At 35.2% G+C, this 27,186-nt stretch overlaps 1 protein-coding gene across 1 annotated transcript; it reads left to right on the forward strand.

The window, feature by feature from the left end:
* On the forward strand, positions 1-27,147 carry LOC128683529 (peroxisomal acyl-coenzyme A oxidase 3). Its single transcript, XM_053769247.1, has 12 exons — positions 1-499; positions 2,005-2,166; positions 3,548-3,706; positions 4,703-4,850; positions 10,474-10,648; positions 16,797-16,939; positions 17,266-17,399; positions 17,857-17,979; positions 18,620-18,739; positions 22,275-22,509; positions 23,189-23,628; positions 24,748-27,147. Exons 1-12 carry the CDS (start codon positions 371-373, stop codon positions 24,847-24,849), a joined length of 2,070 nt encoding a protein of 689 aa, XP_053625222.1. The 5' UTR covers positions 1-370; the 3' UTR covers positions 24,850-27,147.
* Positions 27,148-27,186: the final 39 nt, after the last annotated feature.

The following is a 27,186-nucleotide window of genomic DNA, read 5'->3' on the forward strand; positions in this document are numbered from 1 at the left end:
TCTCTGCTTGGCGTAGTTGGCTGTTGTGACGTCTCGATGGTGTGATTTCCTTTACTCAAAAGTTTTATTACCGGTTGCCGCCACAGCAATAAGCACGCGTGTTGCTTTTTTATTTTATTAAGTTAATATTCTGCAAGTTCGAAACTTGAAGATATAATTTTAATAAAAGCTAGAACCCATAACACAACTTTTTGTTTGTGCACTACGAAGGTGAACCAGAACACCGGTGTAGCTCTTATTTCATGGTGAATTGCGTAAAATAATTTCGCTGAAGCATACGAAATGTGCTCCATATAAGCCGCTTTTAAATAGTGTGACTGTGAAACGAGAAAATTTAATACATCATAGAAGGTTACTTGTGATTTGAAGAATGGAGGACCTTAGTTTTATACCTGATATTCCGAAGGGGCCCCTGGATGTTTATAGAAAAAATGTGTCCTTCGATTGGAAGTATCTAAAGCTTGCATTAGAGGGAGATATTAATTTGTTGAAATTGAAGGTAAGAATATCTTATTTCATTTATAAAATTTTGCAAATAGGTTGTGTAGTTATATAGGTTGTAAAGAATTACAGCGTACCTAAGTAGTTTATTTTGCGTAAAATGTTCATATTTGAATAAGAAATATATAACCACCTATTAATTCTTTCATAAGTTTAATAAGTACAATGGTATATCCATTGTACTTATTAAACTTAAGATCCATGGTTTAGATGTATTGTTAAAAAATCTTATAGGAAAATGCTAGTCCTATGTAGGAACCTAGTCTGTGCTTCCATATATTTAAAAGTCTAACAAATAGTCATCTCTCTCAACCAAAAAAATTAAAATAGATGTGTATCATATATTTATATTGGTATATATTCCTCTTCTAGCTAAAAGATCTTGTCATAGAATGCCTCTCAAGGGATATTTGTCAAATCTTTAAAAAAATTAAACTTTCCAGAGAATGAAGTAGGTATGTGCTTGCTTTTTTTTTTTTTTGCTCCGGACAAAAAGAAATATTTTTTTTAGATTTTAGTTATTTGAACTTCCATTTTCCTAACTTGGCTAAGAAGATAACAATGTGTGCTATTTTATTAAATAATAATTTAGGTAAGTTGATGTTCTGTTGGCTGTACGTATTTTCCATAAATATAATTGATAAAAAAGTGGATTGAGGATATTGCACTGTAGATGATAAAATGTGTGCTATTTACTACATTCCAAAAATTTTTCATCTCATTATTATTTTCAAAAAAAAAAGGAACACAGAAGTTCTAATAATGCCTAAATGAAAGACTTTCTTTTTGTCCAGAGCAAAAAAGCAACATCTTTTATTATTGGGGCATAAAGGTCCATGTATGATTAACTTGACAACACAACACAGGTCGACTATTAAAGTATGATAACAATTCTCTATGCTGTTCCATTGTTATGTAAATCAAATGTGACATTTAACACACATAATGCAATTATTTCTTACTCACACACATATACAAAACATAAAACATACAGAAAGTATGCACAGTAAAATTTTAAAAAATGTTCTATATATAAAGGCTAACACAATAGCTAACACAGCAAATTTTTAGAAGCTCATGGCTGCTACCTTGGTTTGACTGTGCTAGCCTCTCTAGGGAACTTCTTGTCTCCACGTTTAGGGTGAGGTCAGGCCATGTTCCAGTAAACAAGTTCTTTCTCATGATGCGCATGACTCGGTCAGATATGTGTATTGTGTGTAACAAGGAGGAAGACTTGATACACATCTTGCTGGAATGTGGTCGATATTCTGCCCCAAGGGGTAGATTTTTGTTGAACATAGTTTTGAGCAATCCATTATCACAGGTGGCTAAATCCATTTATATCTTGTGGACAAGCATAATGAAAGCTAGATAAGTTTATATTGGAGATCCCTCAAGAGGCTGACATAGGCACACAGTGTGCACTGAAGCTTTGTCAAAAAATTTTGAAAAAAAAAAAAAAACTCATGGCTGAATTTCTTCTTATGAGTCTATTCCTTTTAGTACAAAATCTGGCACACCCTGGAGAAGGACCCATTATTCGCACACCATGCAGTCTCACCGCAGATGGAGGAGCAGAAGCGAATCACCCAGCTTCAGCTCAAGAGAATCAACGAGTACAAATTCTTAACCAAGGAGATGTTCAAATCTAGTTATAGCAAAAGAGTAAGTCACTTTATGTTTTTTTATTATGAGTAACTAGTACAGTAAAAGAATATCCTAATTTGAAAGCGCTATAAACTCAGATTCTTCTCATAGATTAGATAGATAGATAGATTCTTTCTAATAAGAAAGAATTAAACTTCTCATAGATTATTTGAAAGGGCTATAAACTCAGGTTCTTCTCATAGAAAATAGATCTTTTGCCTAATGTAGTTTTAATTCATACATCAAATCCAGAAGAATTACCTCCCAATAAGGTTAATGAAAAAGTATATTATTTCTAATAACAATATATTTTTGTTTTTAAAGACCTAATGGACAGGTTCATTCCATGGACATAAGTCACCTATGATTTTTGTATTCTGCCAATAGTGGATTTTTTGCAGCAATGAAAATTTAAAACAATACTTTGATTGATTTGTAATTATAAATGCGAAAGTTTGTTTCGCCTCCTTGAGCATTGGATTGACGGGATATTTCGACTTAACCAAACAATATATGTATAATAATATGAAATCCACAAGAAAAACTATACTTCCGTACAAATATTATATAACTAGCTTTTGCTTGCACCTCCGCCTGCGTGATTTTTTACTGCGCCCATTATAGGCCAAATGGCTTATATATGAATAAGGGTCTTTAACTACATGCATACCAAATTTCATCAAAATCGGTCCAGCGGTTTAGCCGTGAAAGCGTAACAGACTGACAGACAGACAGACAGGCAGACTTATAATATTCGTATGGATTTAAAATGCGCAAGTGTCTTTTTTGTTTGTCTTTCTTTCAAGACTGAAAATTTGATTAACTGTTGGGTTTCGTTATTGGCGGTGTTGAAATGTTTTGAAAGTTAAATCATCAATATGTGGGTATTGTTTTAAGAAAGAAAGACATTTCGGAACATACATTCTCAAAAAGTTACATGTTTTGAATATTAAAAATGTAGTCGCGTTTTTTTTTTACGAAGCTGAACATTGAAGTAGTTGCTTCACTATTAAGGCTCTGGGGAACGGTTCTTGCGAGCGCCGTATCCGGTCCACTTCGCGCCAAACGCGATCCGTTTTCAATTCCAGGAAATAGAAAGCATCAACATATTGTTCTGTATAAATTTATTGTGTCTGTATATTTGTATTTAATTGAACATTTATATTAATTGTTGATCTCAGCCTTCTCTAAAACGGTATCTCCCATATACACTTCGCACTCCGCTCAAATAGCTTGTTATGTTCCCGAACGCACTGCGATTATGCCGAGGCTCACACAAACATGTTTTAGGCTGAACATTAACATTTTCCAATCCGTGTCAATAGTAAAATAAAGGATTTTTTTTGTCACAGTCGATCTAAGAAAAAGTTTTTTTTTTCCAACACGTTTCTCCCTGCAGACGCGAGCCTTGATGACCATCAATGAGGCTGTCCAGTCTCTCAATCCGAGTTTATCCGTCAAGATGGCGATTGGTATATACCTGTTCTCAAACGCGTTGCTGTCACTGGGCACGGAGCGCCATTACAAGTTCTATGAGGCGACCATACTCGATAGAGAGGTGAGTGGATTTTGAGGCATATTTTTGCGAATTTTTAACATTACATACCTTTGACACGCAATAGAATAAAAATAAATATTATGTAGTAATTTATGCCTGCTAACATGGTTCTAAGTATACTGACATAATTAGTCTGGTCACTTGAATAAATATTTTTTTCATTCATTCATTAATTTTGTTGATTGCGACAAGCTTAGTGCTTAGTTAGCCCCAAATGAAGCCATTAAAGCTTGTGTTCGGCAAGGTTAATTCTGTGTTTGGCTTTATTATTACATAGTATAAAACAAAGTCGTTTCCCGCTGTCCCAATGTATGCTTCGATTTTTAAAACTACGCAACGGATTTTGATGCGGGTTTTATTAGTAGATAGAGTGGTTCAAGAGGAAGGTTTGTGTATACGACATATTTTAACCGTACGGCGCTGGTTTATAATAAATAAAATGTGGTAGCTCATTAATACTCGTAGTTAAAAAAGAAGAAGTGATTAAGACGCAAACACACGTAGTCTACGTGTCCGCGCAGCCTACCGTAAGTGTAGCCTACGCACTAATAAAATATAAACTCGAGTTGTTAATTTTCAAAGAATTGACTATTGTCATAATGGCCGAGTTAGCAATTTTATAGAGTTGACGAGAAGCTACAAATGATTCACACGACGAGTCCTAACTAATATTATGAAGTAAATTTGTTTGTTACCTCTTCACGCTCTATCTACTCGACCAATCTTCTTGAATCTTCTTGAATCTTCTTGAAATTGTGCATATATTATGTAGTTTTAAGTGTGAAGTGGGATACCTTTCATCCCGGAAAAATATTTTTTCGGGTGGGTAATTTAGGCGGGCGAAGCCGCGGTTATTAACTATTTGACAATATTTCACGGTTTGACTAATAAGTAATAATTCAGCAGTAAAAAGTTTAGTTATACAACAGAGTGTTGTCCATTTATAAATTTATGTTTTGACAGTCAAAGTAGTTGAAACATCGAAACTCCCAACAGATTCTCGCGAGTTTCTCGCTGACGGAGATCGCGCACGGCTCTGACGCCCGTCTGATGCGGACCACGGCCACGTACGACCCCACACAGAAGGAGTTCGTCATCCACACGCCGGACTTCGAAGCCGCCAAATGCTGGGTTGGTAATCTAGGTAAAACTCCGTGTGAATTTTACATATAATTTCTCAGTCGTATAGGCGCAAAAGACTGTTCAACTTTTGTTTTCAGAGTGCGAAGTACTGAGGATAGTAGTAGTCAGAGTGCGAAGTAAGTACGGATTTGCATTTCACTTCTCACAATCGAGTCGATTCGAAGTGATACGCTGCGAACCAATCACATTGCGGTGTGGTTGTCGTTGTGTCACAATGGCGCACTGTGATTGGTTAGCTGCGTCTCACGGCGAATCGACTCGATGATGGGATGTAAATAGCAAAGTCGCACTACGCACACTGGTTTGCATTTCACTCCTCACTCGAGTCGATTCAAAGTGAGACGCAGCGAACCAATAATATTGCGGTCTGATTCTCGTTGCGTCATAATGGGGCACTGCGATTGGTTAGATGCTTCTCAATGCAAGAAATGCACCATACGATTCTATAAAAAATAAAATAAAAATATATAAGTAATTTGTACAACTTTTTTAGAATTTCACCTTTGATTCCTCATTATATTATTGATTATGAAAACTTTATTACGAGAAACAGTACAATGACGTTACATATATATAAATATGCCAAAACATTCTAAAAAAACCTGAACTCTTAACTTAATGCCACCTCTAAAAAGAATGGGTCTCATAATACACTCGTTAAAATATGTTTATGAATTTAAATTTTACTCTAAGTACGAATTTATGTAAACAGCCTACGACGGTTATAGATTTCTTAAGTACTTTGTAAGCCGTGACCCAAATTGCCTAGAACAAATCTATTTTTTATGTAAGGGAGGTCAAATTCTACGAAAAACATTACTCAAACTACAAGGGACGAAAGAAAAAAAACACATGGACATAATTAGGTGACGCAACTTTAATGACGATGTTTTTTATTTAAAACTAGCCGCCCCGTCTCGACTTCGCTCGGGTGAAACATAATACCATCAAAAACATGCTGAAGTCGCTCAGTTTTTCTTCCGTAAAAAGTTGTGAGATCCATGTAATACCAAGTCGATTAATTTATTTAGTACCTATTTAAGTGACCTTCCGTCTTAAGTTATTACGTAAGTTATTATCGTATCAATATTAAAAATATTTTAGATTTTAAATAAATAAAATGTCTTGGCCATCTATTGGTAAGAACCGTTTGTAAACCCGTGCTATAGTTTTTGAGTTTATCGCGGACATACAGACAGACGCGGCAGACGAATTCGTTTTATAATATGTAAGGATAAGGATAAAAAAGTTTCATAATATTATTAATGCGTTCACGGCCGTGGTTCTCTTTTCTCGTTGGATTTTTATATAAATTAAGTACATCTTATAACTCTCCCACCGATATTGTAAACTAGCAGTTGACCACAGCTCCACTTGCCTTCGGATATTTCATCAAAATCGGCTCAGCTTAGCCGCGAAACCTTGACAGACAGACTTTCGTATTTATATTAGTACTAGATGTTGCCCAGGGGTTAAAATATAGCCTATAGCAATTTTGGTAATGTACTTTCTAATGGTGAAACAATTTTTTAAATCGGTTCGGTAGTTTCGAAGATTACCCGCTTCAAACATACTCACAAACGCTTACCTCTTTATAATGATAGTATAGGATGGGCATGAAATATTTGGCTCGTGTTGTGATATTAGCAACTAGTTAGTTTAACTTTCATCGAAATTAGGCCGTCGTAAATTAAAATGCCTAATTAGTTGATAAGCGAAGACGCGATACTATAGTAGGTGTAGTGATTTGTTCACATGTGCATAAAACGGTTTTATCACGTTGAATGAAGGGAAAAATTGATTTAGTGAACCGGAACAATATCCTTCACTTCGATTGTGAAGAGATCAAACAGCAATATAAATAAATAATACTGTCAATGTCAATTGTGTTTATTTATGTGTATATATGGTATAGCCTAGGCTAAACCAGTTCGCTTTAGCTAAGCCCGATAGGATAAACCGGCTTAGCTTGGGTCAAACTAGGTTATCCTAATAGAAATACACACTCTCAGGATAAACTGGCATGGCCTAGTCTAAACATTATAATATCTAGAAAGACAAAATAAATAGGTAAATTTAATAAAATACTATTTAATTAAGCTTTTTGGACTAGGTTAATTTAATTTAGACATTCCTGTTTAACTTGAATGTGTTTATATCTATCAGGATAAATTAGTTTGTACTAGGATAAACTTATTTTTCCTACATGCGATAGGACGAGCTAGTATAGCCTAGGCTAAACCAGTTTATCCTATCGCATGTAGAGAGAATTGGTTTGGCCTAGGCAAAACTAGTTTATCCTGAAATCGGATTTAGCCGGTAACATATATATTAATTATAAAAAGTGGGGAATTTAATAATTTCAGTTTAATTGATCAATTTATTATGCTTCGAATATTGAACGTATCCCAACCAATTACAAACTTTTAATTTTAAAATGAGTCTTCCTTCTTTCTTTCTCCTTCTATCTCTTCACACTGTCCCAATCTTTTTGACATTTTTCATACATGTAGTTTGCAGTATGCTACCCTACCGTTCATCCCAGAATAAAGTATCCTTCCCGTGGGAAATCCACGCGGTACAAACCGCGGACAAAAACTAATTTTTTATAGCAAGCAATGTTCACTGCGCTGTATGTCCAAAGCGTCTTCTTCAATGTTAATTCAATGAGGCTGTTAACGTCAAATACATTTAACAGTAGGTACATCAACTTTCTTAATTCATTACAAATTAGCCCGTATTACCACCGCATAAAGAAGAAGTACAGCCATTCACATGGGGCCCTCATACAACCGTCAATTGAGACCTACCAGCAATGATAGGCGTTCTTATTAATCATTGTACTCACCACTATGTGAATTGATCGTTGCGTGCTACTGGAATCGGACACGTCATAAAGACGCCTTCACACTAGTAGTTACGTAAGTTTTATTTATAAACTGGCTGTGCCCGCAACTTCGTTTACGTGATATATTCGATAAGCAACATTTTCTTTGACATGAAAATGCTAAACAATCTCTTCCGTTGAAAAAAGCAGAATATAAGGACAAACGGTTGGGTTTTAATATAGGGCAAGGTTTTGTGGTGTACGTCGTTTCGCCACGATCGTGGACGATTATCCACATCCAACACAACATAACCGACCCCCTATCGACGCCATCCTGCCTGGAACTACTTAGCGCTAACTTTGTACCAAGTACGCATTTATTTTCTAATGACAGCTCCACACTGTTCGCCGAACTCCGACACATGCCGACGTAATGCGTGAACCTTCGGCACGGCACCACGGTGCATAAGGTCTAGTATCAGAACGTCTACAGTATCATTTCGTCCATAGTATCATAACGATCAGTATAATTTCGTCTAGTTCATCAAATGGATGTATTTACTATAGATACTTTTATTCGCCGCAATGAAAAAACGAATTCGCCAAAGATTGGCGAACTGTTCGACGACAGTGTGGGGCCTGCATAAGACCAACTGCACTTACATCATCACAGATTTTAGAAACACAATGCGACATAAATCCTATAATGTTACGTTTAGTGTCGATAACATTTTATACGATCGTGATAAAATGTAAAATCTTTATAACCTGTGGTTAATCTAACTTAATATGAATCGTGGGTTTGTTTATACTTCATCTCACATCTTCGCGTGTTGTCAATGTATTCCGGGCTGTGAGGCCGCGAAGCCCAGCGTAAAAGATAAGTCACGACAATCCTCTTTGGGATTGCTATTGTTGCCGCTGCCAAGGCAATGTGGCCCTTTGTCGGAAGTATATGGATACGACATCCTTCTTCATTACGTAAGACGATCTTAACTATGACATTCAATGATTCAATTAGGGTTAATTTACACGAGTTCCTTTTTTTAGCGCGTGTTATAAAGGCGTTACAACAGAACATATATTAGATAACTTACTAGCGTAGCCAACTACTTCATCATCATCATCAATAACGGCCATTTAAACGTCCCCACTGCTGGGGCACTGGCCTTGACTCACCATGTGGGCCCATTGCGGATTGGCGGGTTTTAACGACTGCAAATACGACCGGGACCAATGGCTTTACGCGCCTTCCGAAGCACATCTAATATTTAAACGAATCTAAATAAGCATAAGGCAGGAAATGCTGTGTATTATGCGCGTTTTATTTCTCACGTTCTGAGTTTATTTATTTAGTAAGAAATAACACCTAGAAATAAACTCAAGAGAACAAACAGATGGTAACAGTAAGTTGTGGAAACTCCTACTGAGTTTCTTCAAAGTCGAATCTGTTAATACTGAATTATAGTAGTGACGTGATAACTATAGTGCCAGCTTCACACTGTCGTCGAACAGTTTGCCAAACCACTGCTGGTTTTTCGTTGTCGGTTAATAAAAACACTCATACCAACTGTGCAATGTTCACACATTCGCGTTGGCATGTGTCTGAGTTCGGCGACAATTTAATAATACTATGAGGACTGATACTGCATTTTTTAAAATAGCTATAACATGCCCCTATAAAGTAAACGCTACTTTTTCAGAACAAAAACATATATTGAATTCACTAAACAAATAATTTTCATTATTCCGTAATTCGTTGATAGACAAAACGTCTGATAAATTAGTGAAATTTATTCTGAAATTGAGTTACTAAACTAGTCGTTTGATAAAATGTCTGATATTTGTGTCATTTTAATAAACCGTGCTCGACTTATTAAATAAAACTAACGTTTAAAATTATCATTCATGCAGTTGCCCGAAAATAAATATGTAAACACACTTCCTGTGTATTGCGTAACCGGCGCGTTATCAGAATATGTAGTACCTATTGGTTTCGCATGGCTGTTTGGTGATGGCTTATTTACGAATTGACGAACATTGCGTAGTTTTAATATGAGCTATGCACAGTTTGCCGTTATCTAAACTGTCGATGCTGTACAAAAAATGGCCGCCGACAGGAAATAGAAAAATGTACGGGACACTTTTTGCGTCGCGGCAGTGCTGGCTTCGGACGTCTGATGATGATTTGTGATGCACTGAGATAAAACTAAGCAACGCAAATACTCACAGGAGCCGATATAGTTAGCCGTGAATGTATTACTGTGAATTAATGTTTGTTCGTAATCTAATCGGTTCCACAAATCCGTGCGTTTTTGCATTTTCTAATCACACGTACTATGCTTAATTTTTACTTCATGCACATTTGCTAATTAAAATTTCCGATAGTGAAATCTAATCATTTTCCTGAGAAAAACAATTGTATGTATCATTTAAAAAAATCATATTTATTTATATTGTATCCGTACATGTTTAAAGAACGTATGATGTTTTCTAAGAAACTGGATACCAAACATAAAATCCGATAAATTAATAATTGCAGAAACTCTTGATTTATTCGAGGAAACGGACATAATTATGTATCTATTGCATTGGTGAAAACTGTAAAGATAGATTTAAGCTTATGAATGAATAAATAAATAAATAAATCTTTTTTTCCTTGGTTTAATACCATTTACCGTGTAATTCAATTTGTGCTACATTTGAGCAAATAAAAAAAAAATCCAGAAGTCTTAATTTCATCTCCAAATGGACACATCTTTTTATACCTTTATTGTGACAATTCCATCCTTTTCAGGCAGGTCATGCACCCACACGCTTCTATTCGCTCAGCTGATCACGCCTGATGGAGAGAACCATGGCTTGCACGGCTTCGTTGTCCCTGTACGCAACCCTGACACCCTGGAGACGTATCCTGGACTCATCGTGGGAGATATGGGGGAAAAGATAGGAGTTAACGGAATTGATAACGGGTGAGTGTCTTCTCGAATGCGTCATCTGTAATCAATTTTGTTTTTTGTTAAGGAATGGCTTTGGAGATGTATTCTGGATTCATTGTGAGAGATATGGGAAAAGTTGGTATTAATAGAATTTATAATGGGTCGATAATCTTACCGACTGCGCCATTTGAAGAAGTAATTTTGTAGATTTAAATGTAATAATTTCAATTACTGATTTATTGACGTTAGATAAATATTCTCATCTGTGACAAAACAAGACAGAAGATAAGTTTTCAGGAATTTGAAAAAGAGAAAAGAAACCATAGATGAATATTCTGTGAACATGATTTATCATTTGACTGAAGTTACGTCATGTAACTATCGATAAAATTCAAATTTAGAAATTTCATAGTTGTTTATATTCATTTTTACTATTTGTATCCTGGAGGAGGACAAGGCCAACAGGCCTGATGAAAGACCGGATTTTGGACTAGGTCACTGACCCGGTGATGGATCAAACTTTGGATCAGGTCACAGATCTGGTGAAGGACCAGATTTTGGAGCCACACACTCAAATATGTTTGAGTTATAATCTAAAAGTGAGGATCAGCACTAACCTAAAACATCGATTTATACCCCCCGATATAAGAAACGTGCAGAAGAATTTCGGTTTTGTCTACAATGTTGTGTTCCAGAATTTCATTAATCCTTACATATTATAACACAATGTCCTCTGCCGCGATAAACTCAGACTACTGATCGGATTTTCATGCGGTTATCACGAATAGCTAGTGTGATTGTAAATTATTGAGGAAGATTCAGGTGTATTTTATTGTTTATTACGGTTTTACTCGAACGAAGCCGGGACGGGCTACTATCTACTAGTGTACTCTAAAAAAGTTGAATTTTAGCGATTTTCTGTTACCTAGCTAGTTAGACGTTAGCCTACATAATTGTAGATCAGAATTTTTTTCACAAAAATAACCTGACTAAGGTGAATACTGAAGGTTTTACAGTTTTTCGTGAAGTAAAAACATCTACGCGGCCTTATGACCGGCCATGCATAAAATGCCATGACACAGCAAAGGTTACATAACACCGGACAGATAACCTTATCAGCAGATACAATGAGTGTTTGACGATATCTGCCGCTATCTCGCCTATCGTTGTTATGTCTCGCTCTTTAAGTGGGTTATGGTTTTTAGTGCTCCAGAGGGATATAAAGCAGAACTTCATTAATTTCTAATTTTGTAATGTTGGCCTCGGAAGACCAGCATTGTGGTCTTCACCGCAACATTATGCTGAGAAGAGGTCTTTTTTATATACATTAATATGGCCAAGTAGAATGTCCTGTAAAATTAGATCTAAGTTATATCAAATAAACATTTTTTCTTTCTTTCTTTCTAACCGAAATTATAAGTTGTCCTATTATTGGTCAGTTCGGTCGAGGCAAGCTCAAGGCTTCCTAGCCTACGTTATTTTGCACTAAACTCCTGTCTGACTTTTCTACGGTGAACCGGTTTCATCCAGAATTAACTAGTTTGGAATGAAATATGGTTTAACTGGTAGATAAACTATTACATAGTTTTAGGTGCCCATAGCGTTTGATTAAACTGTATTTTTGTTAGATACTACATTAACTTCTTTTTTGCCATTACTATACCAAATTGAATGGAATGGTCAAGATTTGTTGATAAGCACTAAGTGTGACAACGCCTCATTAATTTTCGTCACTTTCTTGACATGCTAAATTTAAGAGTCTGAAACGGTTCTCCGACTATTGCTTCGTCCACGAACGTTTCGTCGAACAGAATGTTTCGACATCGGGCGTTTGAACGACAGAACCCTTCATCTACGAACGATTCGCCGACAGAATGTCTCCTCTATTCTGTCGGCGAATCGTATTTTTTTTTTCGAATTTAAAATTTATGTTACACTACAAAAAAAAATTAAGTATGACTAATATATGAAATAAATACAAATCGATAAAGATTAGCATAGTATATTCTAAGGAAACTCATGTTTACAGACTATGAATACGATAGCAATAACAAGAATTGTTTGATAAGCGTGTGAATCATTAGTTTAATTACATTTAGTGCAGTGATCCTGCTTGGGTTATCTTTGAAATCAATTGGCTATAAACTTTATTGATTGATAAAGATGTGGTACTGTTATTAAATCAAATCATTTATTCAGAAATTAGACCTTCACAGGCGCTTTTTCACGTTTAATTTCATATTAAATAGTAATTTCTCACAAGCTGACGACAAATTACTGACATTTCGGAACGGCCACTGCTGAGAAGAAATGCCGAAAGAAACTCATTTGAACAGTGTTGGTCCCTATCATGCCAGAAGGGCTTACCATATTGTTTCTTATAATTTTTATCAATGTCATAGTTTAATATCAAGACATAACGATTGACCTTAATGGCAATGACAATGGTTGTTAAATGAGACTTTCTAATTAATTATAATAGAGGGATAATACATTAAAGAATTCTTTGCCTTATTGCTTGCCTGGCAGGAAGGAAAATATTTAAATCTGTGGGGTATGAAATTTACGATACGGATTGTATACCGATATAGATATAATTATAATTACTGTTTTACTGTTAATTTTGATATTAGATTTTTGACGAATTTTAAACTCTAAATACAAATAAATAACAAAATGGTTTCATTTTTAGATCATCACTTCGTAGGCTTACTGCAATCAGGCAATGAGTAAGTCTTATTTTGAGTGTTTCCGCCTCCCGCCTCGCCCTGGCAGAAGAGGCAAACCCAAGAAACTTGTTCGAATTAGTCTAACAAAAGGAGACTTGGAATAGGGAACGTTAGGGCTTCGCTTTTTAATTTAGTAATTTAGAAATATCTATGTAAATAATTAACATAAATAAAGGAAAAGTTAAAAAATTATAACATTCGTACCGTTTCTTAAGTAGGTTGTAATAACTAATATTACAAATGCTAAAGTAAGTTACCAATCTACTTGAAATTTTGCATACTTGTAGTTTGAAGTGTGGAGAAGGACATAAGGTACCTTTCATTCCGGAAAAATACGGTTTCCGTGGAAAATTTGTGCGGGCGAAGGCGCGCGTAACAGCTAGTATATTATAGGCTAGTATATAGAAAAATCGGATACCAGATGTTGAAAGAGATAGCAGATGCTATATATATGCTAGACGGTATTTCGGAATAGAGATTATAATAACGGGTCGAACTCTATAAAGCTAAGGTACTAAGCTAAGGTATTGTTAAGGTTCCGTATGCCATGTATGGCATTTTTTTCAAGTGTTTCTTTTATTTTGTCACATTAGCTAGAAGAGGTTATGTTATAACTGCCTATAACGGTTTAATAGATACGCCGAAAACTCCGGTTTACCCGCCTTACCATTTTCTATTTTTAGTTGCGGTTGTCCCTTTTTGCTGTACTCGTTATTATAATATAATAATAAATAAAAATATATAGTATAATAATAATAATACTCGTTATTATAATATATAATAAGCAGACTATGATGAGGTGTGTGGTCCTGTCTTGGAACCACTATATCCTCCCGTGGATGGATTAAACGTTTTTTTTTTGTTTTGGGGCGACAAAAATGAAATATCCGCGGATGAGAGACAGATTGTGACCAATTTTCAGTATTGCTCAACAAGTGACTTTCTAATGTTTTAACGGTACATTTTATTGAGTGACAGATGGAAAACAGAGGTCTAGTAACAGGGTCCAATTAGGTGCGGATCCCTAAAATCACGCCACTAACTAGTACCTCCATATCGATCGCCGTAACGCATGCAAAAATAACCGGTCCCGCAAACAATCACATTGGGAATTCGACCTTGCCGGTTCCGCGTTTCGTCTGCTAGCTGCTTTAGATTAAATTAAATAGTCTCATTTTATCGGCGCGTGAGTCATGGTGCGATAACTGTGACATGTGTTATGAAACTTGTCACTTACGTTACGTGTTTGACGAAAATGTAGATATTTTTTTGGAAATTTTCGATCGTACACTTAGACGTACATCACACGTACATCTATCTTACACTTGATCGGCTTGGATTGCCGTGGGAGAGATAAAAAGTAATTTTCTATCTGTAAAGGATTGCCAATTTTATGTATGTCTAAAGTTCACTAACTTTCCCGCTCTTTGGATTGATGCCTTTAGGCAATTTGAATGAAATCTGACACCAATGTTACCAATATCACACTCGATAAGAAAGAGACTTAAACTTGATTAATTTTGATATAAAGCTTATTAATAATTTTGATTTGATATGAATGAATGAATGACTTTATTGCTTTAAACGTGCATTCATCCATATCAAATCAAAATTATTAATTAACTATTAATACACGTGTAGGTGGAAATTACACTTTATCTCTAAATTATCACGGGTATCGGTAATTTGACAACTTTGTACTTAATTTAATTTGACAAATTTTACTGTCTGTTGCATGTCAGAAATAACTACTGTATAAAACCTAAAAACATTTAGGTTATAATTTAGAGATAAAGTGTAATTTCCACCTACACGTGCAAAGGAGACACGTGACTCACTTGTGAAGGAGTAACAATTATTACATATGTCAAAATGACCTTAATTTCTCAAATATAAATTTAGTATATGAAAATTACGTTGGCAATCGTTATACTGATAGCTACAATTCAACATATTTGTGAAGTATTGCCATATTCTTGGCTTTTCCGATGCCTTTCCGTTCTATCCGTATCCAATTTTTTGATTTGAATTACTAGCTTGAACAATACTAGCTTTTGCCCGCGTGATTTTCCACGGGAGCAGTTTTTTTTCCCGGGATGAAGGTACCCTATGTCCTTCTCCGTATTTCAAATTATATGTATGCAAAAATTTCAAGAAGATTGGTTTAGTAGATAAAGCGTGAAGAGGTAACAAATATAATTTCGCATTTATAATATTAGTTGGGATGCAATATTTTTTCCAATGTTAAAGGAAATTGTCTACAGATTTATATATTATTAGAAAGAAAAAAAAAAACATTGTAAGAAACAATAATGGTAAGCCGATCTGGCATGATAAGGGACCAACACTGTTCAAATGAGTTTCTTTCGGCATTTCTTCTCAGCAGTGGTCGTTCCGAAATGCCAGTAGTTTGTAGCTTGTGAGAAATAACTATAAATATAAAGATCGACGAGAAAAAGTGCCTGTGAAGGTCTAATTTCTGAATAAATGATTTGAATTTGAATTTGAATTTACAGAATGCGTAATATAAGCTACAAATATATGCGTTTTGTGTAGCTGTGACTAATCGATAACCAGTCTGTGAAACAAATAGCGGGAAAATGTTTCAAAATTATTCAGTCGTTTTGCTGTAACATGCTCAAGGTCGTTCAATACTCGTATCGTACGTTCCAAGTGGCGATCGCTGAACATACTTATGTATGTAATGGAATCATAGATGGGTTTGCGCCCCGTATTTTCCCCAGGATCTCCCCGGAAGGGGCACGTCTGTCTAGCAGTCCGGCTCAAACCCATGTACTAGATGGGTTAGTATCCGTCTTTGCTGGAAGAACCTCGCAAAATATTGGGACTAAACCCATGTATGATTGAACAAACAACAAATAAATGACACCAAACAATAAACAAATGTCCTGATAAATCACTAATGACACATTTTTAGCTTTCTTGATAAGACGCCCGCCTGTGGACCGAAAAGTCTTAAGTTCGTATCCTACTCGTGCCACATGAGTATTGTATACCAATCTGACTCATATATAGTAGTTTTCATAGACCATCACTTGCTTCCGATGAAGGAAAACATTGTGAGGAAACCTGCACACTGGTGGACAGTTTACTTCACTAGTGTGTATGCGACTACATGCCACTAGATGGCGGTAGGTAGACGTGAAAGTCATGATAGATGCCTTCAGGCGACTTGGATAAAATCTGACACCAATGTTAGCAATAATACACTCGATATGACGATATTTTTGGCCAATATTTGTTTTTAGCTTTATTTTTTGGCAAATGTGTCATTTCGCAAAAACTTACACATATCCTACCTAACCTATCGTGGCTTTTATTAATACAATTTTCTAATCAATCAAATCAATGACTGTAACCTAATCGGACCCGTTTTTTTATTTTATAAGACGTAAATATAATGGATCACAATTATCCGGTTTTACTCCCAGATTCATAATGTTCAACCAGTACCGGATACCGCGCGAGAACCTGCTGAACAGAACCGCTGACGTCGCGGAGGACGGCACCTACGAGAGCTCCTTCTCCGACCCTTCTAAGATATTAGGCGCTGCGCTCGAGAATTTATCGGCAGGTAATAAATTTTATTTTGTTTCACCACTTTCTGTTAAAATATGTGACGTTCCACGTGAAAAGGTCAAATAAAGAAACCGGTATTGTTATGATCTGGTTAAAGAAATCAACCAAATTAGATTTTTTCCGACAATACAACAGCACCTACCCAAATTCATTGCAAACTCGTCGCTATTAGCCCGCTATGGAGGTTCATGCAGGGTAACATGATGTGCTGTTGATTGTACTAAAATAGATTGCCCGAAATTGAACTTATTCCTGTTTTGAGTCTGTGAGATTTCACTCAAAAACTCTTCGGTCTTCAATTCTCTTGCTTTTTCTTACCAGGTCGTATCGGCATAATGCAAGAGAGCTGCAACTCCATATCCAGTGTGGTCACGATAGCGGTCAGATACGCCGCGTCCCGGAGGCAGTTCGGCGAGAGAGACGACGAGATACCTCTGATCGAGTACGAGATGCATGTTAGTCCATTTATGATAGGTTTAGAGCATATCCGGCTCGAAGGACCGAAACCTTTGGTCCATTGCCAAATCACACCCTTCTTATTATTGGAAAAAATTAAAAACTACTAAGTTTAAAGAACCCATATCTGGCTCGAAGGACCAAAATATTTGACTGAAATTATCCCTTTCTGGGATTAGTTCGCCTTTGTACGCGTCTGTTTATATTAATGCTTTTATCCGCATTTTCGGCGACTTGAATAAAATCTGCTACCAGTGTTAGCAATAACATTCTCGATAAGGAGAAGACTGCTTTCTTTGTATGTGTTTTTGTTTGTGCAATAAAGTTTACAAACAAACATAACGATCAAAATGATAAGCGCCGTTATTTTCTACTCTTTATAGACAGACTATTCATAGTCGAGTTTTTTACTACTTAATTTATAGTCGAGTTTGTTTGAAACGATTTTTTTTTCAGCAATGGCGTCTGTTCGGATACGTAGCGGCGGCGGTGGTGTTCAAGATATACATCGAGAGCTTCACCAGAACATACACCAGCATTGTGGAGAAGTCTAACGCTGGACTGAAAGTGGACAACCTGGTTAGTAGATATTTTATTGGTATTAGCTGTAGCTCGCAGCTTCGTCCGCGGCAAAAATTCGCCCACGTGTCACTAACCAGCTTTCCCAAACTATATACCACACCAAAAATCACCTCGATCCATAAGTACTGATGGAATGGTTGGCCATGGCTAGGTTTACCCCTCCGCTAAAACAAAAGCGAAACGCACGCGTCGTCTAACTTGGGTAACAAAACTATATGTTTTCGGATTCCGACCTAGGTCAAGTCGGTCGCCATCCCACTAATATTATGAGGGCGAAAGTTTGTGAGTATATTTGTTACTTCTTTCCGCTCAAACGGCTGAGCCAATTTTTATGAAATTTGGTATTGACTTAGCTGATGCCTTAGATTAACACAATAGGGTACTTTTCATTCCGAAAGTGCGCGATTCCCGTAGGATTTGTTCATAAAGTCTGACAGTAAACGTTTTATGAAACAGATGGCGCTACTGTGTATAAAAATGTTAATATTGTTTTAAAATAAAGCCGCCGACAAACTTCTTCTTCACCTGCGCATTGGAAGTCGGCAGTAGACTTAGTTTAAGTAATTTTTTGACGCAAATAAGTGATGTATATCATCCTATATTGATTAAAATGTTTAAAATGCCGTTGTGTGGTCAGAGCGAGGCGGTTTCAGAGATACACGCGATGGTGTCGTGCTCCAAGCCGCTGCTGACGTGGACCACACTGCGCGCCGCACAGCAGTGCAGGGAAGCCTGTGGGGGACACGGTTTTCTCAAGGTAACTCCTTTACATGCTTTTATTTCGAATATCATTTATTTATGTATACAATGTAATTAAAAAACTTACAATTAGGAAACTAAGTACAGTAGTAAGGCAGTATCTTAAATAAATAAATATATTAGGACAAATTACTTTGGAGCTAGCTCCAAAGTAACTTCGAGACTTGTGTTATGGGATACTAACTCAACGATACTATATTTTATAACAATCAGAAAAAGATCATTTTCCATCATGACCCGACCGGGCATCGAATCCGGGACCTCTCGGTTCAGAGGCAAGCACTTTACCACTGCGCCATCGAGGTTGTCAAGATACTACTTATTTCTTAGATTTTTCCAGTGGACTGAAAATGGACGAAAAAGAGGCATTGGCGTGTACAAAAAAAAAATAATCATCTAAAATATTATCTGTAATATTGAAAGTTAAATTTCATCTAACTGCAAAATACGACGATGTTCAAATAGACAAAAACATTTGCTGTTTTCTAGACTGTTAGTCAACTTGCGAGCAAGATTTTAACCGATTGTAAATGACCTTGAAATGTTGTATTCATTCATTTACATATGTACAGTCAACAGCAGATCAACCTTCTCAAAAGCACTGCTATTACCGCGCCATATAGGTTCATGCAGGGTGACTTGATGTGCTGATATGTCTCGAAATATTTCCTTGTTAACCCTTTCCACGCCAAGAGTTTTCGTCAAAAACGTTCACCACACGCCACGGCAATAAACGTGGTTGTTTTACTAGTGTTGTTGATATTAAGTATCGATTTTATTAATTTTTATTAAATAAATCATTATAAAAATATATCTATTGTATTTTTTTAGTTTCATGGAGTTTATTTAATTATTTTGTACTCCTTGAAACAGTTTAAACAAAATAATTAGAACAAAATGTATTGAAATCTTAGTGGCGTACAGTGAAAAAACGCACAAGTAATGATGATATTAATTCCATCACTACGTGTCTGATATATCAGACAGTGGCGTATGCTTATTATGAGTTTCTAACAAGTGTTAGTGATGTGCCAACTTCCGGTCATAAACTTCGATACCTTACAAAAGATTTACTTTTAACTTATTGATTTATTACTAAATTAATAAAATGATGGAGACAATATTCATTTTACTAGATCTGATGATCGTATTAATATCTAACAATCCTTAAATCAAGTTATATTTATTTTAAAGACAAAAAACGATTCCTTGTGTAAAAATTTACCCTACCCTACACTACATGACTTGCTTACCTACCTACATGACATGACTAACTTGAATCATCTGAAAGTGTAATTTTTCTTTTCGTCGTCTCAAGTTTTTTTACTTTCAATTGCCATGGCTAAAGGTAAGCTTTTACTGTATTTCAAAGAGTTATGATTTTCAATTACTTTTTGTAGTAAAATAATGTAAAGTACCGGTAACGGCAGAGAAATATTGTTTTCATGCAGCAATATAATCACTTTCTTTAATGATGACCTCGCTTAAAACATTATTTACACGAAATTAAATTCTCTGAAGGAAAGCATGCTAAATAAATAATAAGTAATTTCTTAATTCATGTAAAATTTTCCAGATAACAAACGAGTTAGGAAGGAGTTTTCAGACAGCGATGAAGATGCAACTCAAACTGTTTTCCTCAAATCTGTTTTACAAGAAAGGGTTAAAAAACAATTGCCAAAAATGCTTCCTGAGCAAGTAAAAGAGGACCCACCGCAAGTGACTGTGAAATCATGTCCAGAATGTGCATCACTTAGTGCAACCGATAACAGGAATGAACATTTTTGTCGTTTACTCAACGAGGAATTAAAATATATCCAACCTTGTATGCGTACACGTTGTTACGTCAAAATTTTAAATTTTTTACGGACGCTTTTAAATGAACATACTCACAACATAGAAGTATCCGAGACTGAAAAACAATAATTCAGTTTGATAAACGACTATACTCATAATAATAAGTAGCTCTACTTTTAGCTGTATATTTTATTATTGATTATTTTAATGTTTCTTTTGATATGTTTTTTTTTGATTTGGCCTACTTACTCATATGGCGGTTTTGTATTAAAAACAGCAAAAGTCAAACTGACAACGATTTGACTTTTGCCCGCTTTATTTCAGGACAAATATACCTGCGCGCACGCACATTGAACACGGTGGGACGCGGTTTCAGTGTGTTGATAAGATAAATCTTTATTGTACAACAATGTTATTTGGCATCTGGCAGGTGACAATAAGTTATTCTAACTTATCATTGCAGTCAGTACAAATCTTAATATTCTATTTTTGATAAATAGGTATAAGGTTTGTTTAAAAATGATGATTTGGAATACATAATCTATTTACTTGAAATGTAAGTAATTATGATACTATTTTTTGATAAAATAGGAAACAGAATTACTTTATTTTATTAAAGTTCAAGGGAATTTGATTTGTCGTGATAAAATAAAAAATATTATGAATCAAAAAACTTATTTTTATTTCTTCCGGTACTTAGGTATGTATAACAAAAAATGATAACATAATTAGGTGAGTAGGTATACATTATACGGAGTGTAAAAGTTTAGCTGATTAAATTTTAAGGGAATTAGCCATCAAATTTTTATACCCTTCAAGTAGGTATTTTCCAATTCCTGATAAGTATTACAAATCCTTCTTTTCATGATACACTCTACAACAGGGATCTACACATAAATAAACGTTGCATTCTGCACAGTAATACCGAGTCTGGGATCTGATTTTGTTTTAGTGCAAACTTTGCACCATTGACATTTCCTATCCGGAATGAGTTTTGGCATATAACCCAATAAATAACATGATTTTGCAGGGTACTTCCATAATTTATCGATATCTCCTACCCTCATTGTACAGCACAAAATAAATAGTTCTAGAAACATCTATCGCCTCTGACGTCACTTCCGTGTCTGATTTATCAGACGTTGGCGCACGAGACTGATGCATGATCGTGTCGCTATAGTGTTGTGACATACCATGAAATTTACTGGATTCGATTCAAAACATAATTTGAAAATAATTCCATTTTCTGTGGTAAAACTTGTAAAATAACATCACACTTAAAAATGTTTATGCCCAAAACAAAAATCTGTATAATTCTGACTTTTTTAGAAGTTTCTTTTTAGAGTACCTGATTTATTTTATTTATTTAGGCTTTGGTAGTTACATTGTAATGTAACATCACTAATGTCTTATATATCAGACATTGGCGCTGAGGGTTCAAATAAAAAAAGAGTCGGATTTAATCAATAAACACGGTTTCTTTTTTAATAATTTATTATTAAAATAACGTTATAATACATTGTGAAATTGTTATTTTTGATTAACTAAAGTATAAACTGTCTGAAAATTTTATGCATATGTGATCAGGTACTATAACGATTAGAAAAAATAGAGTTAAATTGGTAAGATTTATTTGTCTGATATATCAGACTTTGGCGGCGAGGGCACGAAACTTTAACGTCTTATATATCAGACTTTGGCGCTGAAAAGGTTAATTTCTCTATTGTTTTTCACAGAGCGCAAACCTAGGCGACATCCGAAGCAACCACGAGCCGACAGTGACGTACGAGGGAGACAACAACGTGCTCTCGCAGCAGACCGGCAACTGGTTGCTGCGCCAGTACCGCGCGGCCAGCGCTGGACAACAGCTGGACACGCCGTTACGTACTGTCGCGTTTTTGGACAATCACGAACAGATTATCAAGAGGAGATTCGGCTGTAGAGGGAGTGATGAGTTGAAAACTTCTGAATGTAAGTTAATGTCTTTTTTTTCCGTTTCATTATCAAACATAAATAAATAGCTCTGGTGACCACTTACCATCTGGTGGGTCGCATGCCTGTTTACGTAGTCGTATTCCTCATGGCTGAGGGTTGTGCTCATTACGCGGAATAAAACACACACAACAACTTTCTTGGCATTATCAATGGAGTGGTTTGCCATTGCCTTCTCCATTTCACACACAAGTTAATAAGAATCAACCAGTGTGCAGGTTTCCTCACTATGTTTTCCTTCACCGGAAGCAAGTGGTGGACGATGACAACTACTATACATGAGTCAGATTGGTATACAAACTCATGTGGCTCGAGTAGGATTCGAACCTGTGACCTATCGATCCACAGGCGTCTTAACCATTACACCACGAACGCTTCCGAAAAAAAAAATCCGCGAAAATAAGAATGACATAGCGACATAGCTTGATAGTACCAGTAACTATAAAGTCTCTCAATATAAATGACTGTTTAACTCAATATAAAATCAACTTAATTTGAATGAATTTCTATTTAAAAAAATATTTATTAAAGAAACCAACAGCGTTTACAAAAGGATACAATACAAATTCTAATTCAATAATAAGGCCAATGAAAGGTTCCTTTCACTATTACAATAATATAGTCGATTGATACAGGTGAAGAATTTCTGTTGTTGCAGTCATAATGTCGACGTACGAATGGCTCATATGCTGGCTTCTAAAACAGACACACGACAAATACGAAGCGGAAATAGCAAAAGGATTAACAAAATTCCAAGCAAGAACTAAAGCGCAAGTGTATAGATGGAAAGTGTTAACTGAAGTGTACGCCGAATACCTAGTCTTGATATTTAGCTTAGACTCCATAGAGAAAAAAGATGTGACATTACAACCCGTTTTGAAGCAGTTGTTTTTGCTCTATGGTCTGTGGTCGTTGGACAAGCATTTAGTGGAGTTGTATCAGGGTGGGTTCGCGGTGGGGGAGGCCTGTGCGAGATTGCTGAGGGACGCCATCTTGGAATTGTGTGCGGGACTCAAGGATCGAGTCGTGTCGGTCGTGGACGCGCTCGCGCCGACTGATTTCGTTTTGAACTCTGTTTTGGGCAAGAGTGATGGTAATGTGAGTATTTTTTATGTGCTTTTGTAATATATATTTTTTTCAATCCCAACTAATGTAATGTTAAAGTTTGTTTGTTAACTCTTCACGCATTATCTACTGGACCGATTGTTATGAAATTTGTTACAAGGGTAGAAACTTACTAAAACTTACTTAATAATTTAATCCCGAAATTCCCACGGGAGCGAAGCCCCGGGGCGCAGCGCAGTTATTTCATAAGTCTGGTTTATGTTAAAACTTACTTTAAGCTAAAATATGTTTTGTCAATATTGTTCTTCATAAATTTGGAAGTGACAAAACATATTTATGCTTAAAGTATAAGTTTTTTTATGAAGAACAGGAATAGACTATCGTCATCGATAATTGTTTTTCCAAAAAGCTTTATGAAAATGTTTTTATATGAGATGGTTAGCAGTAAAAAATTTGTGCCATGTGTTCCGCACAGGGACACATAGGCCAGACGGTTGACGTCAGGCAAGCGGCTAGTTGTAAAATCACAGCCAAAATTTTAAGGTTATTTTTTACCCCCACGCCCCCGGGCTTCGGTACGATACAGCCCCAAATGCAACCGGGAGATGAGACGAGAGAGTCTAGCGGTAAAAATCTCAAATTATGTTGTTTGAGAAATCAGTCGCAAACACTTTTACTGGCAATCCCGCTTTACATACACTGTTACTGGCAACCCTGCTTTAGAATATCACTGAGATGTTATACTAAAATAAATTTTTGATAGACAGTCAAATATAGGAGTGTGGAACCTCAGACACAAACGTCGCTGGTCACCAAAAGCACGTTTCTACGAAAAATTTTGTTTGGTTTCTCAAAATCTAGATAAGTTTGAAAATTTTAATATTTTAGAATATTTCACGGTACATTTTCGATTATTTTAAATCTAGATAAGTTTTAAAATTTTAATATTTTAGAATATTTCACAATACATTTTCGATTATTTTAAATCTAGATAAGTTTTAAAACAATCTGTAAATTTTGTTCTGCTTGACATAATTAGGTTAGGTATGAACATGTTTATAAACTAGTAACTTGAACAGTGTGAACAGTGTTTCTGTCTGAGGTTCCACAGTCTAACAATGGATAGTACAATATTTATTGATTTTCTTGCAGTTGTATCAAAACCTGCAAAAGGCGCTTTATAGCAACCCGGGCACCTTCGAGCGCGCCTCCTGGTGGCGCGATGTGGTAAACATGCCGCCTTCCAAACTATAAATAGAACTTATACAATTGTTTATAGGAATATGACGAATTATTTTCTTTTTGTGTGCATGAGTCTGTTTGCAAGTTAGGAATTAAATTCTATCGTCAAGTTTGTACCCGATACCCTTATCGAGCGCCAAATAGATTAGTTGCCATTAAGGGTACTTATTCCAAATGTCAAAAATATTTTTTTTAGTTTATCCATACGGACAGGCAAAGGTCTAAGCCCATACAGCCATCGTCTGTACTTTCTTACTTTACTTAATGATGTTGTAATAAATTTAAGTGTCAATTTCACTTCAATTTTTAATTTTATAGCAATGTCAAGGTTAAAAAAGACACTCTAATTATCACTAAGAAGAAGAATGTTGAAATTTGACTTTATGGTACCATTCCTCCCGGAAAATATAACTGTTCACACGGTTAAGATATAACTATGGAAAAATCACGCAGGAGCCGCGGTAATACACTAAAATGAGAACTAAAAAATACTTAATCGTAAAATATAATAATACAAAATAAAATTATATTTAATCATCGTGTTTCATTATGTACATTTATCCATACCTTTTGTTCAGGCAACTAACTCTATTCTGACACAATGAATTTATTTATCGCGTACGAATTTGATGGCTTATACAATACAGGTATTAGAATATAGACAAGTCTACCATTTATAGTATAGTATCATTGTAGAATGTCAAGAAAGTGAAAAAATATACGGCTTTTTGACGAACTAAATTTTTTTTGCCATTGCATTGGTTGATAAATGCCCAGTGTTGACAGCCAACAGGAAACAGCGCACTCATTGAATTTATTTACTTTCTTGACACTGTATGTAGGTAGACAAGTGAAATATATCATAAAATAGTCAAAAATATAGCATACTGTTTTATTTAGAGCACAAAATCAAGGCTCATGTCTAGATTGTAATTTTGTTGAGTTTTATCTGTTTTTACTATATGTTTCATGTATATACGTGCGAATACTGCACAAGTGCACACTAGCGCCACTGTGTTAGCCGGTGCTTGGAATTATATATTCTTATTTAAATTTCATTAAATATAATCGCTGTATTTTCTATATATATATAAAAGTTTTACTCGAAACATTTACATTTTGACTATATTTTATCATTGTGAAATGTTGCTAAAAATGAAATAATATTCACAATAATATTTTATGTTTTAATCTAGAGCAAATATATAAAACTTCTAATTTTTTATTGAAAAAAGTAAAAAATATATAGATCCACGCTCTGAATCTTTCGCATGTAGAATATTAAATAATGTAAGATAAAATATATACAAAGATAGTGGTGCCATCTATCTTCAAATAGTTATAACAATAATAATATTCCTCACCTCACCTCACCTCGTCTCCACCTGCACAATTTGAAGGTTTTATTTATTAATCTGTGATTTTTTTCTGAGATATATAGAAATAACAGGGTTTACAAATAATGCTTTGGTTTACTGTTGCACCAGCTCCACGCTGTCGCCGAACTCGGACACGTGCCGACGCGAATGCGTGAACATTGCTTAGTTCGTATGAGTGCTTTTATTTACCGCAATGAAAAATCTGCAACTTATACCAAATCCGCCAAAGATTGGCAAACCGTTTGACGACAGTGTGGAGTCTGCATTATATAAATAAGAAAACGTGAAGAAACCAATCGAACATGGCCACGCTAAAGAAAACTATTATTGACCAAAAATGGGTTAATGATGTCTAATTTCTATTTTCAATTTAATTGAAAATAATAGAATAATGTTCTCAAGTATTAATAGATACGCTATTAGTATATTTAAATAATTTTTTTAGTGTACAACAACTACACCTCAAAGAAATTACATAGGTGATAAACAAGATCGAATAACGATAATGACCAAGCTTGTTTTTCTAATTTATTTTTATATAATTATGTACACACAGTAAATTATACAAAGCTAGTACATTTGCTTAGCAAATTACTTCCATTATGTCCGAAATAAGGCTTTTTTTAATGAAATTCATTTTTTTTAGAAACTGAAATATTGCTTTCAGAATCATATTTATTAAAGAATTTCTCTTAATTTTTTATTGTGTGAAAGTCAACATAAGCAAATTTGCACAAGTTGGTCGAATGTACTAAAATTATATAACATATATTTTACCTTATGTTTTATATGCAGTTGATCACTCACTCGTTAGAAGTGCCTTCCTCTATTATGTGTAATGAATGTTTAAATTATACCATGTGTTATGTATTGGTTATATAATATATTGTTGAAGCGGTGGCTTCAGGTATTAAAAATATTATGGAACTAATATTGTGTTTCATTTTATATTAATTTCACATGTTTCTAT

The sequence above is a fragment of the Plodia interpunctella genome, chromosome 3, assembly GCF_027563975.2.
Source record: "Plodia interpunctella isolate USDA-ARS_2022_Savannah chromosome 3, ilPloInte3.2, whole genome shotgun sequence".
Lineage (NCBI taxonomy): Eukaryota > Metazoa > Arthropoda > Insecta > Lepidoptera > Pyralidae > Plodia > Plodia interpunctella.

What these genes read in the sequence shown, in the direction of transcription:
- LOC128683529 (XM_053769247.1), top strand. Translation starts at nt 371, where the DNA reads ATGGAGGACCTTAGTTTTATACCTGATATTCCGAAGGGGCCCCTGGAT. An exon ending in AATCTAGTTATAGCAAAAGA is followed by an intron (nt 2,167 to 3,547) that starts GTAAGTCACTTT and finishes TTCTCCCTGCAG; the next exon opens with ACGCGAGCCTTGATGACCAT. An exon ending in ATGCTGGGTTGGTAATCTAG is followed by an intron (nt 4,851 to 10,473) that starts GTAAAACTCCGT and finishes CATCCTTTTCAG; the next exon opens with GCAGGTCATGCACCCACACG.